Source organism: Anticarsia gemmatalis, chromosome 18 (assembly GCF_050436995.1).
Source record: "Anticarsia gemmatalis isolate Benzon Research Colony breed Stoneville strain chromosome 18, ilAntGemm2 primary, whole genome shotgun sequence".
NCBI lineage: Eukaryota > Metazoa > Arthropoda > Insecta > Lepidoptera > Erebidae > Anticarsia > Anticarsia gemmatalis.
Genome location: NC_134762.1, coordinates 3,252,783 through 3,271,941, shown reverse-complemented (window position 1 = coordinate 3,271,941; position 19,159 = coordinate 3,252,783). Strand labels below are relative to the sequence as shown.

At 36.6% G+C, this 19,159-nt stretch overlaps 3 protein-coding genes across 4 annotated transcripts; 1 reads left to right on the top strand and 2 right to left on the bottom strand.

Annotated features, from left to right (window-relative positions):
* Positions 1-399: 399 nt before the first annotated feature.
* Prosalpha6 (Proteasome alpha6 subunit) lies at positions 400-14,347 on the bottom strand. Its single transcript, XM_076125717.1, has 6 exons — positions 14,212-14,347; positions 13,377-13,627; positions 12,790-12,949; positions 6,861-7,070; positions 6,041-6,223; positions 400-881 (listed from the first exon to the last, which is right to left on the bottom strand). The coding sequence occupies exons 1-6, from the start codon at positions 14,212-14,214 to the stop codon at positions 861-863; spliced, it is 828 nt and encodes a 275-aa protein (XP_075981832.1). The 5' UTR covers positions 14,215-14,347; the 3' UTR covers positions 400-860.
* On the top strand, positions 3,244-5,639 carry LOC142980387 (alpha-N-acetylglucosaminidase-like). The gene has a single exon (XM_076125714.1). It carries the CDS (start codon positions 3,271-3,273, stop codon positions 5,617-5,619), a length of 2,349 nt encoding a protein of 782 aa, XP_075981829.1. The 5' UTR covers positions 3,244-3,270; the 3' UTR covers positions 5,620-5,639.
* Positions 9,426-12,782, bottom strand: LOC142980389 (uncharacterized). Of its 2 annotated transcripts, XM_076125716.1 has the most exons (5): positions 11,668-12,782; positions 11,347-11,479; positions 11,010-11,192; positions 10,816-10,927; positions 9,426-10,481 (listed from the first exon to the last, which is right to left on the bottom strand). In XM_076125716.1, the coding sequence occupies exons 1-5, from the start codon at positions 11,673-11,675 to the stop codon at positions 9,985-9,987; spliced, it is 933 nt and encodes a 310-aa protein (XP_075981831.1). In that variant the 5' UTR covers positions 11,676-12,782; the 3' UTR covers positions 9,426-9,984. The 2 variants fall into 2 exon arrangements, with proteins under 2 accessions (XP_075981831.1, XP_075981830.1); XM_076125715.1 differs by lacking the exon at positions 11,668-12,782 and having other exon boundaries at positions 11,347-11,645.
* Positions 14,348-19,159: the final 4,812 nt, after the last annotated feature.

Genomic DNA, 19,159 nt, shown 5'->3' with positions numbered 1-19,159 from the left:
TCCGATGGGTCAAATTCATTTGACTTCAACAGTATAAACGATCCATTTTGCTTTTGACAATTTGATGGCCTTATGTTATGAAGTCATAAAATTTTACTTGCGAACAACAAGTGACGGCTAAATTAATAATTGCTGGCTGCCCACGGATTGAATAAGATTTTTTTAAAAATTATAATAGTTTAAATGTGTGTAACGCTTTCACGGCTAAACTGCTGAACCGATTTTGATGAAATTAGCTTGAAGTTATTGAATATCCGGGGCGAAATAAACATTATTTCTAAAGTATCTTCAACAAGAAATAGTATTGATAAAGCGCCTGTTCCTTGAGACGATTGTATTAAGCACGATTTATATAGTGTTGGAACTTCTAAAACATTTTTGAAGTAGTGATACTCAGGATTAGTAAAGCGAATTCTTTATTGAATAAATTGAAAAAAATAATAAAATGCGTACATCATTCCTTTTGTTAGCCTTGGCCAGTGTTCAGATAAACACGAATAACGTCAAGTTGCTAAGTATTTAACTGTAAAAAACAGAAGTTTAGTCCTAGGTGCAAAAGACAACTTTTATCTCAATGTGTCGCCATCTAGGGAAAAGAGAACAAAACACGAACAGCCAAAAACACACCGTGTTTCAGTATCGCAACAATAGATGGCGTTAGTAAGTAAAGCAACGTATCGTTAAACTAATGGTTCATCAAAACACTGGCCAAGGCTAGTCTTTGAAGAACAGAAGGTCGATGGAACTTGAAGTTCCAAGATCTTCAGAAACGGAAGGGTTTCGGTGTTGGCGATGGTCGGGGCTGGAGTCCTCGTCGTGTGTGACGTCATCGCCGTCTAAACCCTGGAGACGCTCATGGTTTATTCTGTGTCCATCGCCACCTGGGAAAAAGTGTTACATTTAGTTTTTCGCCTATTAAACATTATGAAAGTATTGGGAGTCGATATAATTATTGATCTTTGTTTTTACATATGTCATCGAAAGAAATTAATCCTCTTATTCATAAAAATATATGAAGTTTTGAAAGGCTTATAAAGTGTTTTGTTTCTTTCACTCCTTAGCGAAATGAAAGAGAGAAAACATATTATAGTAGCTTTTTAACTAAAATAGGTTTATAGTGTGTTAATGAATAAGAGGGTAAGTGTACAGACCAACTTCGATCATCGATCAATTCGACGAATGATTATTAAGAAACAAGTAGTTGCCGACATGAAATTGCCAGGTGTCACAGGGGTAGGCTAACTTTGATGTGTAGATTTCATAGCAGATGAGTAGCATGAGAGAGAGTCATAACACTGAGTGTCATAACGTAAGTTTGAAAACCATAATTATCTAATTTCTAATTAATTAAAATCGCGTAAGAAATTAATCTTTTCGAAAAACTCAAATATTTGACGAAACCAAAGCGATATTTTGTGATAATACTATTTCTGCAATCTTACGAGGACATGCACTCGAGTTTAATGTAATTTGGAGTGAATGACCGTAAATAGTCTTGAGTCCTAACAGCTTGGGGTTCGAGGTCAATCGATAAAGCTGATATTTGGACTTTTTGCTGTAAACAGCTCGAATTTAGGAGCTCATGGCCAGCTGTGCTCACCGGACGGTAAACGATTTGTGGGTTAAGCAACCGATGGCGCGGTCATTCTATAGATGGGTGACCGCATAGTGGTATTTGAACTGAGCGTCTCCGTGCTTCGCAGGGCACGTAAAGTCGGTTCCGGTTGTTGTCAATTAAGATAACAGTCGTTAAGCCATGTCAAAGACCTTTCGGGCGGCTTGAACAACTTTGACACCAGGTTGACCACTAACCATACAATTAAATAGATTTATAGGTAGATAGATAGATAAGACACTTTATCACCAGTTTCAAAACGTCAACCTCGTAATCGGAAGTGGTGTAAGAAATACAACCGTGTTTCGCCTTTTAGAGGTACAATGTTAGTTCGATGTAATTGAGGGTGAGCCTATTGCCATATATCGATTACTAATTACCAAACTAATATTGTTATTAAAACTAGTAGGTATGTGAAAAAAAGACCAATAGCACTTTGTCCACGACAGAGGTCAGCATTTTCTTTAAATGCATTGCAGTCTCTCTGTTTGGCAAGGGAAAAAAGGAGGGGTTAGGCCTTGAGTCCCCCACGCTGGCGAAGTAAAGTCCCGAACCAATAAATTACATGACAAACAAAATGGTTTTTCCCCGAATGAGCGATATTAGTGTCGCGTCAGCGATATTAATAACTTGACCTTCAAAAAATAATTACTTTTTATTTCATTCTCCAGTTATCTATACTAATATTATATTATAAAATTGTAAAGTTTGTTTGTTTGGTTAAACGCGCTAATCTTAAGAACTACTGGTGCGAATTGGAAGAATATTACACTACGCTATATAAAATCTCTCTATGACCAATAGCAGCAGAATATCAGCAAAAAAATGTTACAAAAACGGGGAAAATTACGACCCATTCTCTCTTATGTGATGCAAGCGAAGTTGCGCGGGTCGGCTAGTAATGTATAAAAACAGTGACAAGTGAAATGATGTGAAGAGGTCACAAGAAACAGATTAGATAATATTATTCAACAAATTACATCTCCATCATTTATTTATCAAGCGACATGGAGCAAGGGTCAATTGAACCGTCAACACAATGTAGCAGACAAAGTTTTAAATCAGATGTTTTGTTAAACGTCTAACGATTGTACTCAGAAACGTCTGTTACATGTCAGAAACACTCAGAAATCTCTATTGTCCAATGAAATGTTAGATCTTCCAGGTTTGGCTTACGTTTTTCAGAGTACGCGATTTTATTTTTTTTATGTGTAGTTTATAGGGTTACCCTTGTTCCCTGGCCCCAACTCCTTTTTCCAAGATGGCGGCCGGGGGACACGGGAGGCCACCCGACTTTTTACAGAATTACTACGTAAAATCTACGGCTTTTTAGCTTTTTCGGATTTTTATTCATCATTTTATTATTTTAACTGCGGCTAAAATATAAATATTAATTTAAAAAAAAAACGGACATATTCACTAAAATAATTCAAAAACTATAATTATTACTACGAACTGCGTAAGACATAAAAAATGTCGTATTCATATCATTCTCATATCTTTATAATAAGGAATATGTTGACAGAGATGAGGTGCTTGCAAAAAAAAAATTACTAGACGTTATTTCAAACAGCTGGTTTTCATTCATCACTACTACATGCAGCCGGTATGTATTTTAGAATTATCGCGCCCGTCAGTGAGACTTTAGCCTCACTATGAGGCAGTCCGTTGCACTACTCCTCCTTATAGGAGCGATCTACACGTCGGCACTTAACCTCAAATACTTAGACCCGACAAAACTACAAACTGTTACACCGACGCAAGTTCAAAAACAAGCGGCCATTGAAATAATAACCAAATATATCAACCGAGATAATCTGATCGTGGAAATTGATCCACTGTGGTTCAAAGATAACAAAGACAGCTTCTCTTTAAAAACTTTGGAAACCAAATTGTACATAAAAGCGAGCACTGGAGTAGCGGCCGTGTGGGGCTTCAATTACTATCTCAAGAAGTACTGCAACAGTCAAATCGAGTGGCAAACCAAGAATGTCCGTATTCCTGACGTGCTCCCGGACGTGGACGAAACAGTGACAGCTAACGACAGGTTCCGGTACTATCAGAATGTGTGCACCGCGTCCTACAGCTTCGTGTGGTGGCGACCTGAACAATGGATGGACCACTTGGAGTGGATGGCGTTGAATGGTATCAACTTGTCGTTGGCGCCAGTCGCTCAAGAAGCAATTTGGAAGAAAATCTATCAATCGATTGGCTTGACAGATGAAGAAATAAACCAGTATTCAACCGGACCAGCATTTTTAGCTTGGCTGAGAATGGGAAACGTTCACGGCTGGGGCGGCCCGCTACCTCAATCGTGGCATGACTTACAAACACAAATACAAATGACTGTTATTGACGCCATGTTGAAGTTGGGCATTGTCCCTGTGCTACCTGCGTTCAATGGACACGTACCGGTAGCATTTTTAAGACAGTATCCTGACAGTAAGTTCCATAAAGTCACTCAATGGAATAAATTCAACACTGAGTATTGTTGCGACTACTTCATAGACCCCAACGATCCATTGTTTAAAGAGATTGGTAAAAAGTTTCTTAGAGAAGTGAAAATGACAGGTGTTCACATTTACACAGCAGATCCGTTTAATGAGGTAACATTGAAAGGTTTTTCTACGCCCTTCGCTCAAGATACAGCTGCAGCAATATATTCTACTTTGTCAGATTTCGATGAAGATGCAGTGTGGCTGCTACAAAATTGGATGTTTGTTCACGACCCCTTAATATGGCCACTGACTAGAGTACAGGCTTTTATAAACGCAGTACCTAGCGGCAGAATGTTGATACTAGACCTACAGTCAGAACAGTGGCCACAATATAATCTCTACCAAATGTACTTCGGACAACCTTTCATTTGGTGCATGTTGCACAATTTTGGCGGCACTCTGGGAATGTTCGGCAACATGGTGACTATAAACAGAGACGTCTACGAAGTTAGAACTCGTGAGAACAGCACTATGATCGGTGTAGGACTCACTCCTGAAGGTATCAATCAGAACTATGTGGTGTATGACTTGATGTTGGAGTCTGCGTGGCGCAAGTTTCCCGTCCAGGACCTGGAGGCGTGGGCGGCGGACTACGCTCGGAGACGATACGGATGTGATGCAGGTGCCGAGGCGTGGAAGTATTTACTTAAAAGTGTTTACAGTTTTAACGGATTAAACAGAATTAGAGGGAAATATGTTGTAACCATGAAACCTAGCTTCAGAATAAAACCTTGGGCCTGGTACAGCAGCTACGACTTATATCAGGCTTTCGAGAAACTAGTTTTTATCAACGACACAATGTGTAATACGGAAGGTTACAGATATGATGTAGTGGATGTCACTAGACAAGCGTTGCAGTACAGAGCCGAGCAACTTTATATCAACGTGGTCGGCGACCGATTTAATAACAGATTCGTCTTCGAAAGTTCCATCAATCGTTTTCTCAGCGCATTGGACGATATGTCGTCGATACTGGAGGAAAGTGATTATTTTCGTGCGAATTCGTTCGCACAAGCTCGTGATATTGGAACGAATGATGACGAGAGGTATTTGTACGAGATGAACGCTAGAAATCAGATCACATTATGGGGACCGAAGGGTGAAATTTCCGACTATGCGTGTAAGCAGTGGGCGGAGGTGGTCCGGGATTATTATCGTCCGAGATGGCATACGTTCTTAACCGCTGCACTAGAATCTAAGAAAGCCGGTGAAGTGTTTAATGAGAAAGGAACGAAACGTGTGGTTACAGCAACAGTCGAGATTCCCTACACTACAATGAGCTTTGAGAGGAGAGTCACTTATCCAAACACATACCGTTGGAGCGACACGAAAGAATTGGCTAAGAGTCTGTATAGAAAGTGGGCTTATGTCGCTGATGTTGACGACTTGCCAATAATAATACTAAAGCCAGATGATGAGAGGTCTGTGACAGATGCCAAGCGTGAGCGGAGACCTACAGTGACGATGTGCACCACACCTTCTTTGTATTCATTTAATCTTGAATAATTAAATGCTCTTTCTATAGATGTCCTTAATTTTTATTTATTTATCGTTCAGCCTGTGTGTAATGTTCCCAATCATTTGTTTTGGGTTTCTATATTTTGTGTGAGCGTGTCCGTACACGGTGCACGTTGACAAATCATATGTTTATAATTTACTAGCTGACTCGCGCAACTTCGCTTGCGTCATATAAGAGAGAATGGGTCAAAAGTTTCCCCGTTTTTGTAACATTTTTTACTGGGACTCTGCTCCTATTGGTCGTAGCGTGATGATATATAGCCTATAGCCTTCCTCGATAAATGGGCTATCTAACACTGAAAAATTTTTCAAATTGGACCAGTAGTTCCTGAGGTTAGCGCGTTCAAACAAACAAATAAACAAACTCTTCAGCTTTATAATATTAAGTATAGATTTTGTATACACTCACGCCCGGCTGTGGTTCCCGCTCGTCCCCCGCGTCACGGTCCTGTGGCGGGGCTGCGTCACCAGTGGCCGAGCTGCTGCCGCCGCGCCTCTCCTCGCCCTCCACCAGCGCCAAGTAACGAGTCAACTCCTCCTCATCGCTAATACGCAGCGGAGTCTTCGGGCCCACGATGGCAATTGACACGTTCTGTAGAAACGAATATTTATGATTCTCTGTAGGTACCCAACGATTAAAACATACTTTGTAAGTCAAACATAACAAACGTCACACATGTTTACCCGATGGTGTAAGTAGAAGTGTATACAACGTGCCGCTCAAATGGCTTATTTTCTTCAACGTATGGGTAGGGCTAGGGGTCCTTAGTCATGTAAAGTACAACAATTTGCATTATTATTATTAATTACCGACACAACAATTAACTTTTTTAACACGTTCGCTGCCCCCGACGCGTATGTGCGTTTTACGAAACGCACATACGCGTCGGGGGCAGCGAACGTGTTAACAAATTTCCACAGGCTGTACATAATCAACTGTTATTTTTTTGTTTGTTACATGTTTATAAGCCCTAACCCTACCCATAGGTTGAAGGAAATAAACCATTGGAGCGGCACGTTGTATACATCAATGTTTCGCCACTAATGTTAGCCATTAACTTGGCATGATAACTGAGCTACTTTAGAGAAATATTCAAGAATTAATTAGGAAGACCAATAGTAATATGTCCGATTTGGGAGTCAAACCCAGTTATAATCAGCGGTCCTTCACTACTGACCGCACCAAGCAAAACAATGTATATAGTCAAAATCCATTTGGGAATTCTTACCTTAGTATTCAAATCAACTTCATTAGGCAGTGTATCTCTCAATGCACGGAGGCCGTGAGCCACCAGCTCTTGAAGGTCGCAGTCAATGAAACTTGTTAGATGCTTCTCCAAGTACGTGCGGGCAGACTGAGAACGAGCGCCGATGGCCATCGCACGACAGTCGAAGTAGTTCGCTGAGGGACATGTCTGGTAGATGTGGGGGCCTTGGTCCTGAAATTGTAATTAAATATCACATATTATTGACAACTCACACACGGTTATTTGATTTCAAACTATACAGCAGGCTTAGCCATATTCACTATCTACAATCGTTATCGCTATAGAAATCTATCAAAATGTATGGGAATTGGCTTTCTACTTCGTTAAGTCACGTGGTCAGAACAAATGAATAGAAAATTGGTAGCCAAAATTACAAATTGACGATTCGTTAACGATAGTAGAAAGGAACGTTTTCTATTCTACAAGTTGAATCGACAATCCCATATAAATGGTAGCCATATTACACTTTTGACAATCGCTAACGCAAAGATTTCTAAAGTAGTGATCGATAACTAAGCGATCGCCCAAACCTCGGTGTAATCGCAAAAAAAATGGCGACTTTTGAATCAGCTGTTCCACGACTAGGAAGCGCTTTCAAGTCTTGTTGGTTATTTGCTGATTTTAAATTTTCGTATTAAAAATGCATACATTAAATATGCTGTGGTGTGCCCATAATGAAGAAGTACTATTAAAACGACAAAAAAGGAACTTATATCGTCAGTCCATGGAAACAATTGAAGAGTTGTCGGACACTGCATTTATACAAAGATTTAGATTAAATAAAGTTACTTTTAGAGCTCTTGTAGAAGAACTAAAAAGAAAAACAACTTTGAAAGGGTCCAACATGATTCCAGTGGAAGTTAAGGTAAGATATTCTCTCAAATTATGCACACACTTAAATTATTAGGGTAGGTACCTACCTACCTATAACAAATTGTTTCATAGTTTACTTTGTATAAATGATAACTTGGTTTGGCTTTTTAGGTGCTGTGTACTCTTAGTTTTTTGGCCACTGGATCCTATCAAAGAATTGTTGGCATGACACAACATCTTCCTCAGCGAACAACTAGTCGCTGCATCAAAGAAGTTGTTGATGCATTGAACCACCAAGCTATGATGGCGAAATGGATTGTATTTCCAAAAACAATTCAAGAGAGATCATTCATTAAACAGGAGAATGTGACATTTTTATCTACAATTATATATGTACATAAGTAATACATAATTAGGTATATTCATTTCAATTTTTTTTTTAGATTCCAACGAAAGTTTGGCCTGCCTGGTGTAATTGGGTGCATAGACTGCACACATGTTGCTTTAGTGAAACCCAAAGAGGAAGAACACCTGTTTTACAACAGAAAAGGATTTCATTCTTTGAATGTTCAAATGGTAATATTATTTTTCTTTAAATATTCAAAGATAAATGTGAAACCATTAGCTAATAACTTGTTGTTTTTCAGATCTGTGACAGTAATCTAAGAATAATGAGTGTGAATGCCAAGTTTGGTGGAGCCACTCATGATTCACACATATGGGCTTCAAGTAGAGTAGAATCCTACATGCGTGGACTACACCAAAATAATGAACATGTATGGTTACTAGGTAATACATAATTGCATATAAGAGAGCGGAGATAAGTAAGTGCTTGTTCACGTTGAAACTCGCGGGCGCGGTGGCGGTCGCGAGCGCGGGGACGTGGCGATTTGTGTTCACGTTGGCCGCCAGGCGGGCGTTTGGCTCAAACTGGTTGAACTTACTTGACTTCGCGAGTGAATTGCGCCCGCCACCGCTAGTTCGACGTGAACACACACGAACGTCTTCACGCGTTTGATATTGCCGCGAGCGCGCCGCGCGGGCCGCGCGCGACACCGCTAGCTCGCCCGCTACTTAGACCGCGCGAACGGTTTGTACGTGAACACTTGGAACTACGCCATATGTTTGATATTTCGCGACCGCGCCCGCCACCGTGCCCGCAAGTCAATGAGCACTTAGGGGAGTATTCATTTTTTATTCTATAAAAATACTATAATTTTCAGGTGACTCTGGATATCCACAGCGCCCTTGGCTTATGACTCCTATTCTTAATGCAGTTCAAGGATCAAGAGAGGGAATGTACACACAGAGGCATGTGCAAGCACGAAACTGCATTGAGCGCTGTTTTGGATTGCTCAAAGCGCGGTGGAGATGTCTGCTCCGAGATAGAGTATTACATTATCATCCTAAGGCAGCTAGCAAAATCACAATGGCTTGTTGTGTGCTACACAACATTACTATTAAAGCTGGTTTACCACCACCACAACCACTTTTATTGCTGCCTGAGGAAGGAGATGACATTTTACCACCTTCCATCTCCAACTCTATTGGTACCCAGAATGAGGTGATTCAAGGCAGAGCCATGCTTAATTGTTTAGTTAATAGAATATAATTTTTAATTTATTGTCAATTATATTTAAGCAAACATTTTTTTTATAATTTCACTGAAATATTAGTGCTTTGTATGTCATAAATAAAATACCCAGTGATTTCACTATCATTCTTTTAATTTTATTATAACTGTTAACAGGATTAGTTTTTTTTTCGATTTTGACACAAGATTGATAACAGTCTTTTATCTTGAATGAAGAGATCTTATTATCTCTTCATTTGAGATATATTTTTAATCTCTCAATCTTCTTCAAATATAAAAAAAAAACCTATTAGATACATAGAATTAAAATAAAAGAAAAGAAAACATCTATACTAATATTATAAAGCTGAAGAGTTTGTTTGTTTGTTTGTTTGTTTGTTTGTTTGTTTGTTTGTTTGTTTGTTTGTTTGTTTGTTTGAACGCGCTAATCTCAGGAACTACTGGTCCAATTTGAAAAATTCTTTCAGTGTTAGATAGTCCATTTATCGAGGAAGGTTATAGGCTATATATCATCACGCTACTACCAATAGGAACAGAGTACCAGTGAAAAATGTTACGGATACGGGGAAAAATTTGACCCATTCTCTCTTATGTGACGCAAGCGAAGTTGCGCGGGTCAGCTAGTCACAGATATGTTGCCTTAAATCGAATATATTAATAACATCATTAAATTAGATTTTAAGGCAAAATATCTGTGGAAGGTAATGAAAATGTTCGGTTTTGGGTCATATTATTTATCGCTCTAGTTAAATTTTCAAGTACTGGTATAAATTTTTCGTATATTTCAATTCTACGGGCCTCTAAGCGGAGGGATTCTGTCTTTGTCGAGTACTTGTGGCGCTCTCGAATTTCCTCGAGGTCCAGTCGACGATGCTCGACGTCCACAAATTCACTGGTGGCTCGGTCGAAGGGTGTCCGTATTCTACGCGTTCGGGCTCGAAGTAGTCTTCGCCGACGCGGCGTAGATGTGGTGGGCGATGGCACAGGCGCGGGGGATGTCGCAAGACGTCGTCGTCGTGCTATTCCTCGCGAAGTGGACGGGATTGGTGATGTCGCGACCGGGGATATAATGTGGTGATCAGTTGTTGGGTTGGGTGGTGAAGGATTGACTTGTGATGGAGAGAGGTGTGATAATTGTGAAGGAGGTGGTATTTGAATTAAGGCTGAATTTTCTCCTGAAAAATATTAAGTTATATATATTAGTTACACTCATGTTATTTTACATTAAAATATTAAATTCTTTATAAAATTTTTCAATAGGTAAGTAATTATTATATTTTAGGTTTACACATGCTTTTTCTATAATAATGATATATGGAGGAAAGATATGTTTGTATTGAATAATCTATACAACTATTTAAATTATTTCTTCATCAGAAAATATAAATGGATAGTAACTGATTGAGGATTTATGTACTTTAATCCACCCCATCATTCATATCAGTAGGTGATTCTAGTAGTTCACTTTACAAAAAAAACCAAATCCAAATAAAATAAAGCCATAATTACCTTCTACAGAAAATGATGGAACAAAATCAATAACTATGTCTTCCGGTACCGTTTGAGAAAATGCTTGTGTGGCACTGTTATCTGGTGGTATATTTACTTGCTGTGGTAATACCTGTGTATGAAAACAGTTGCAGAAATAATTTATTTTAGAAGAAACATGAAATGCATTATCCCATGTATAAAAAATAACCCACATCAAATCCTCTTTCATCAATTTCTTGTTGGCCAACAACAGCATTCAAACCCATTATTGACAGTATCCTCTGTTCTGTCGGTGTGAGGGTTTGTTTGCTGCTTGGGCCACCACCAGTACCATCTGCATGGCGACGGATAGCCAAAGCTTTCTTCTTTGTTTTGGCTTTCCAATCTGTCCAAACCTAAATATAATATTTTGTTAATATTATTCTATATGCAGTAGTAACATCACATTCACCAAAATGCATATGAGTGATCTGAAAATAGATGGTAACCAATTAATCAAACCTTTTTTATATCAAAGTTTAATGAGTATGGTTTAAATAATAATCTTACTTTCTTCCATTTATCTATGGTCTTAATAACTCCTGAACCAACAGCATTCAGGAGTTCTCCAAGCTCCTGCCATAATTGCTCAGCCCTTATTCTCCCCTGAGCACCTTGTTGGGGCCTCGCTATGTCACCATGACTAAAACAACAATTCATTATTTTAGAACAACAAAGACTTATTCATTTATCAAATGCATGAATACAACAACCTTTAATCAAGTACCAATTGGGTATCACGTCATTGTTTATGTTACAAATTCTGAACGTATTTTAAGTTTCTGAGACCAGCAACATAATTATGTAAATACTAATTATTTAGGTACGTACCTTTCCATAAATTCCAGTAAAGTCGCAAACTGTTCTGCACTAGCTCGTGATCTAGGTTCTGTCCTACAAAATGAATAACATCACCCATTATTTTACGATATGGGTGATATTATTCATTTTGTACAAACATTGTTTGAAATCACATTATCACTTGCTTCCATATTATAAAATTATCATCAATTAATAAAATAAGTAGATTATTGATTATTTCACTCACATTTTTTGATATCTTCACTTTATAAACAAATGAAACTTTTCAAACTTCACCCGCGCACAATGTTTTGAAAATAGAATATTTGACTTTGACGTTTCATAGATCGCTAACCATAGAGTAGAAACAAGATTTTTTCTATCGATCGTGTAGAACGAACGATCGACGTAACTGTGTCAATATGGCTACCAACTTATCGATTTCTACAATCGCCAGCGCTAAAGCGATAGCGTTCGTAGAAATAGAATAGATAAAATACGTTTGTATTATGGCTAAGCCTGCAGAGCTTGTACTGTGGTAACCAAATAACTGATAAACATACTTATACTAGCTGACCCGCGCAACTTCGCTTGCGTCACATAAGAGAGAATGGGTAAAAATAATCCCCGTTTTAGTAACATTTTTTATTGCTACTCTGCTCCTTTTGGTCGTAGCGTAATGATATATAGCCTATAGCCTTCCTCAATAAATGGACTATCTAACACTGATAGAATTCAAATCAGACCAGTAGATCCTGAGATTAGCATGTTCAAACAAACAAACAAACTCTTCAGCTTTATAATATTAGTATAGATACTTATGTTTGCTAGCCGGCCGTGCAGTATGTTCGTGCCTTTGACCCAAGTGGTTGATGGTGTCAACCCAAGGCAACACAGTAAGGACTTTGCAAATTTATGTGTGTATTACATACAATAATCACTTTGTCCAATGGTGAAAGAAAACACTGCATGATGCAACCTTGCATGCCTGTGTCTGAGTTCTTTAAAACAGTTTTTGAAGGTATGCACAGGTCCCAAACTGCACTTTGCCAGTCCTGAAACCCCCTCATTACAGGAGATCCTGGCCCAGCAGTGAGACATTTTACTTTTTTGTCCACAAAGACTGTATAATATAACTCTCAAGATACTTACATCATAGCCAGCAACCAGCAGGCCGACACCAAGCGGTCTTTTGTCGTATCTCTGTGTACAGATCTGCATCTTGTTGCCAACAAGTCCGATGAGCCTGCCGACTGGCATGGGAGCGTCGTGAGCATAGCGGTGGTTCAAACACTCAGTACGCATGAAACGGCTGGAATTTAAAGATTTATCATAAATATATAAACCAACATTAAATAAAGTCCTATTAGTTAACTAACGGTTTTAAAATATACATACAGTGGTTCCTTGTGCCATTGTCACTTTTATTGTCAAGAAATTAGCAACAATTGGAAAAAAATATTGGCCCTTTAGAACTTAACCAAAGGTCTTGTGATCAGCAGTTGTATTAATTACTGGTGAGACCTCAGGGAAAGGGTGTGCAGTCTTAATGCTTTGTGAGAATAGAGTAATACATGTGTATGTAGTATGTTTATTAGGTACTAGTTCCTAATGCAAGCTCTTCTTAGTTTGAAAACAAATAACTATGTGACAGTTATCCAAAGATATTCATTTATTATAGTAATATAATAAATAATAAAAATAAATTAACAATAAAAGGCTTACAATTCAGAACCTACCTCAACATCCTTGCATCAGCAGTCAGACCAGAGATAGAGATGCCAATATGTTCATCAATAGGGATGATCTTCTTCTGATAAGCGGACAACTCACTCACAGCCCGTTTCAAAGCAATAAGTACCGCAAACTGCCTGTTCTTCAAACCTACTGTTGCTGAGCCAAGCTTTACTGCCTCCATGGCATATTCTACTTGATGAAGACGACCTTGGGGACTCCATACTGTGACGTCACTGTCGTACTGGTTTCTGAACTGAAAACGTAAGCATTGAAATGTTTTATAATTTTGGTTATTGATAATTTTGTGTACAATTTACACTTATTAACATTTAATTTAAGGATAGAAGTAGTTATAAGGTCCGTATTTTCTTTAACTTTCTGGATACTAATGTAATTACTTATACTTTGAAGGAGGAATTTGTTACTTGGATTAAAAGGTAAAATAAATAATGTCATTGGATTGAAAGTGTGTTACTTTATATTATAAAAATTACTCTTGAAACAAAGAAAGCTTCTAAAATTTAAGAGTACTTAATAATCTTGTTTCTGTCGCTTGGATTAGAATATTTGTCAGAAAGTTTGTAAATAGGTTATATTAAAACAAAAAATTAAACAAAAAGTAATTACACTAATTATAGACAGTTAACTTTTCAAGTAAAGTCCCATTTACAAGTCTGGTTGAATATTACAGAAGAGTAATCGACATATTCACTCAGAATTACAAAGATTTGTGTTCCGGGCGAAATGACAAGGCACAATCCAATCAAACTATTTTGAACAAAATGTATTGTGAATAAAATGCTTATTATCATACATTTAGATAATCATGTGACTTACCATTTTGAATAAAGTCTTGAATACGAGTTATTTAATGAAAAATAGTGTTTTATTTCCAATTTGCAGCAAGCCAAGCCGCAAAGAACGATGACTATGAAAATGTCAAATCTAAATGTCACGATCTGTCATTTTGCCGATTTAGCTTCGCTTCGCGTTCCCATCGCGTATGCTTACATCTTAAGCATATATTCTGTGCAAGCTATAAAGCTGGAAAATATAACAACCGCGTTAATTTCAACCAGTTTTCAGAAGTTTTAACCTGATTTCTTACGTTTTCGACTACTTTGTGTATTGGAATTGCTACGTACTCTTCTATTAATTATTTATTTTGATTTGCTATGGTGGGCTACAATGTCTATTTAAAAACAAGTAATATGACGCATTTTACGAAAATAAAATAATATCATTAATGATATTGCAAAGGATTACAAAAATGTAACAAATAATAATAAATCACATCTACATAATTTAAAGATATTTTCTTGCACCACAACTAAAATGTAGCTCACTATTTTAATCAATCATTTATCATCAAAATAAATTATTTGTTAGGTAAATGTTGTTTCACAGCCTTTTCTCCCATGATTATAAGCAACCCACCACTTTAATTGTGGTTTTAGTTACAGTAGGTACCTACATAGGTAGGTAAGGCGATAAATTACTCTTTATGAGACAACTGAATAACTTAATTTGCTAAGCATTTCCTTAATTGAAAACCAGGAATTTACTCTTGAGGGCTACGAACTAGATAACATTGTAAATAAAAGGTGTTTTTTTTCCAAAATCGCCTATAGTTAAATAAAATTTTTAAATACCGACGTGTAGATACCTAATTAAAATTTGTAGTGCCTATAAATAAGTAAACTGACTTTGATCCCTGAATTCCTCGGTTCAAAACCACGTAAAGCCGTCGCACCTATGATGTCGCTGACCGTTTAAGCACTTAGGAGGCTACCTATCGTGCTTCGAGTGTCAAGTCATATTAAGTTATTTTTTTATGATGGGATAATTTAAAAGATTAACGCACTTAGACATGTAAAGGTAAATTTTAAGTTGACCAATGAGTAATTACTATTTAACAGGAGGACCAATCCCTCAATGGTTTATATAGCAACCTTAAGCTTAAATGCTATGCTTAAAAAATCCTGGAAGTTGTATGTGGCGGCTTTCCTTGCCAACTGACTGATAGTTGTTCTCATGAAACTTTTTCACTTGACGTTTATTACGTGACAAGTGTATCGTGGCCGAGTCCATTGTGTGTGTATCCTGAGTAATGGATGCTGTAAGCCAAGACTTGCAGCGAATCGTAATGAGAATGTCAACAGAAAAATATTTTATTTTTATGAATGACTTATTGCAAGATTATTTCTTAGTCCGTTTTTAATACATAGTTTAGTGTCCCGTGATAAGTATGTACCCACACCGATATAAAGGAATACCTATACCTACATACGTACCTAGGACGTAAATATAAGTAAGTAAATTATTCAGCCCACCCCAGAAAAAATCCGTTATGTCTAATCGTGAATCCGTATCAGATGGACAGACAAAGGTACTTATGCATTTGAAAAGTTCTTCATATTATTATGTTATCTCGAATTTAATATATTTTAAATTTTACTTGGGGCCAAATGAACAGGTAAGTACCACCACAGTATAGTTTGTAAACTCATTATAATAAAATGACAATTAGGTTTATGTAAGTTCTACTTCAAACCGTCTACTGTATTTAAAACAGGCTTGTTGGTTTCAAGCTTCTTTTGTTTTGCTACATTATTTACCTACATTCAACTTACCGGAATACAGAAATAAAATGAAAGTACAAAATATACCTAGGCAATTATTATACACAGGTATTTATTAAAATAAAGATAGGTAAAGGTACTACAGGTCCTAAATACTCCAATACAATCCAATTTTTTTTTACCTTTTCCCGTAGGTACAACCAGTACCTACCTACTATCAAATAGCACACAAGCTACACACTTATCGGAGTAATACGCAAATTAAAAAGCATTTAGAAAAGGAAAACCGAAAGTAAGAGATAGCGAATATCTTTTCCGTTCCGATTAACGAATGCTCACTTATCTAGTTTTTGTCAGAAACCACTAACTACGCCACTTTGATTGATAGTCGTTACTTTCATGCGTTTACTGCTACTTTAGATTTCGTTTACTATTTATTTCTTGATATGTATTTAGCTGTGGGTGGTACAATGAATGGAAAGACACGGATAACCTTGTGGCTTTGTTTTTGTAATTTAATACAATAAATAATAAAATTCATATCATTTTGCAGAATAACGAAGCTTTAAAAAAGTTTTTATGCTTTTCCAAAGTTACATTACTTAGATGTCAGTGTATTTCATACTATTAGTAACAATTTATATATTAGTATCTTTATAATATTAGTAGGACTAGTAGTATTTATTTAATACCATATTCTTGTGCCTCTATTTTCCAATCTGACGTCACTCCATCAACCCCAATTAAAATACACGTGTCATTATCAGCCGTTAACGTCTTCATATTTAACAATCTTAGACAATTACTGACCCGGGCATCGAATTCCGTCCCTGCGGCGCCGACTAACCACTTACTTATAATTACTAAGTCTTGATGGTAGTTTAGGACATTATTGTAACGTGATAGTTTCATAAAGCCGTAGGCAGACAATGTAAGATTAATTAAGTATAGCAGCTTTTTTAAACAGGTTAGGTTTTCCTTTAGAATGAACCCCTAACTAAATGTAAGGTACTTACGAAAAGAACCACTGAAACTGCATACTACAGTTTAATACAATATTGCATAATATTATTGTTTGCATCAAAACATAATTATCTATAATGCCTTTAAAGTTATGCGTTACAGTCTTTGGGTGCAAAATAAAAGTTCAAAAATTCCTCAATAGATGGCGTTGTACGTATTAAGTTATGCTACACTCAGGGTAAAGTAAAATTAAATCATAGTATTTTTGATTTGCTAAAATATGATATTTTAAGTTGTCGGGTGATTTACCATTGTGACATTATTTGTCTTCAATATTTCCATTAAAAATTAAATAATTTTTTGGCTACTTGGTATATCTTCGTACGATCCTAATATTCAGAAAACCAAATTGTTTTCTATTAATCAGACACTATAATTATCAATAACAAATGGATTTAAATGGACTTGAATTTAAAAAATAACTTTTAAATTTGAATAAATATCTGGTTCAAATAATTTATAAGTATCACTAACTTTTGGTACGATTTGCAATAAATTTTATTGGTGTTTATTTTAATCACATATACCTTTAAATAAAATTATTAGACATTTTTTCAAAACAGGTGTTTTACTAAAAACTTCCAAGGGTCAATTACTGCAGGTCGACAACAATACTATCTACGCATTATCCTAGTTCAATATGAATACGTCCTTATATGTATAAAACAATAAGTTATGTACAATTACATAGTAAAGGAAGTAGGCGGACGTTTATAGTTAAGAATATACAAGAACAGCACCATGGGTTCGCCTGCATAACGAAATAAAAAACCCCTGAGGTATTGTTAGTAAAGGTCGCTTAACGACCGACAACTCTTGCACTAAGAACTCCTCTATCCTACTCTTATAAACACACAAATAGTAGACACGAGAGCCAGAAAGCAGACACAAAACAGCTATTCATGAATAACGCTTACACATTTGTTCCGTGTGGGAATCAAACCCAGGCCTGGCGCGCAGTAAAAGTGGCTTAGTCACATTTCACTAATGCCTCACGGACGTTGACTATGAAAGTTGTAAAAGTGCTTCATTCATGGCTAGGGCAAACAAAGGCACTAACACAAAGCAGTGTAAACTGCATGGCCCACTTCAAATTGGCAACTATAAATCTTTCTACTTTATCAATATAATTTTATTAAGTGTCAATAGCTGTCTTTGTTGCTTTTACTTTTAAAATGATTGAACAAATAGAGATGATTGACAGGATGATGGACTACATTCTGTAAGCACACTTGCACGTGTCATGTGTACATGTGTCTCAATGTGTGGCTTTCCACGAAAGTCGCGGGCTTAGGCTTTTGCATAAATATCCAGTAAGAAAACTACTAATTTATGTTTACAAAGCACTTTCACCAAGGATTATTTTTGACGTATTAAAAAAAACAAGACGTGGGCTTTTCATTCATAAGTTCGAAGTTGGAGCAGAGCCAAACGAATGACTAATTGAACTTGTAAGAATTGCTGAACAATTCATTAATAACTGAAATGGCGAGTCAATTTACGTCCATTCGATTGCAACGTTGAAATATAGATTTTATCCCCTTCTCGATTTGGTTTGCTGTAGCATTTTTAATTTATTGATTAGGGACTATCAATTAGTATGTAGTTTATAATTGTTTGATTTATTTTTTGTGACTTTCAATTAGGTCGGATAGTGGTCATATATAAGAATCCTTCATCATAGAGAGTAGGTTTATATATAGAAACATTCTTATGATTTATCTGAACGATTCTAAGTTTTAACTACAGAAAAAAGTAAAGTTATACTAGTATTGGCAATAAACTAGTGAAAATTCCCTGAATCTGTGTTTTGAAAGCAATTTTATAGCTACAAAAATATGTTGATAATATACTAATGTGGCTTTAAAACTAGCGATTGTAGGTACAGAATCGCTAGTTTTCTCGTCGTCATCCATTATATGAACCGTCTGTAAAATTAGGATTTTTTAAAAGCATCTCACCAATCATCTAAGACATGTTTATCAAGAACAAACAAATTGAACAAAATTAGTTACTGATACAAAATACCCTGTTACTTATAGCGTTTCCAGAAATTACAAAGAATTATTGAATTAGTTAACAAAACTGAACTATTTAAACTTATCCAGTTTTCAAAAATCAGGTTTTGTTTTTATTTTGTTGATATAATTTTGTACTAGCAAGTAATGAAAGTTTCAATT

Excerpts from the sequence above, each read along its gene's own strand:
- LOC142980389 (XM_076125715.1), bottom strand. The coding sequence starts at position 11,496 with ATGAATTGTTGTTTTAGTCATGGTGACATAGCGAGGCCCCAACAAGGT. Across the intron at positions 11,193-11,346 it reads CCATAGATAAATGGAAGAAA|GTTTGGACAGATTGGAAAGC; the intron begins GTAAGATTATTA and ends TATTATATTTAG. Across the intron at positions 10,482-10,815 it reads TCCATCATTTTCTGTAGAAG|GAGAAAATTCAGCCTTAATT; the intron begins GTAATTATGGCT and ends AATATTTTTCAG.
- LOC142980387 (XM_076125714.1), top strand. The coding sequence starts at position 3,271 with ATGAGGCAGTCCGTTGCACTACTCCTCCTTATAGGAGCGATCTACACG.
- Prosalpha6 (XM_076125717.1), bottom strand. Across the intron at positions 6,224-6,860 it reads AAGTTGATTTGAATACTAAG|AACGTGTCAATTGCCATCGT; the intron begins GTAAGAATTCCC and ends TCGTTTCTACAG. Across the intron at positions 882-6,040 it reads AGCGGGAACCACAGCCGGGC|GTGGCGATGGACACAGAATA; the intron begins GTGAGTGTATAC and ends ACTTTTTCCCAG.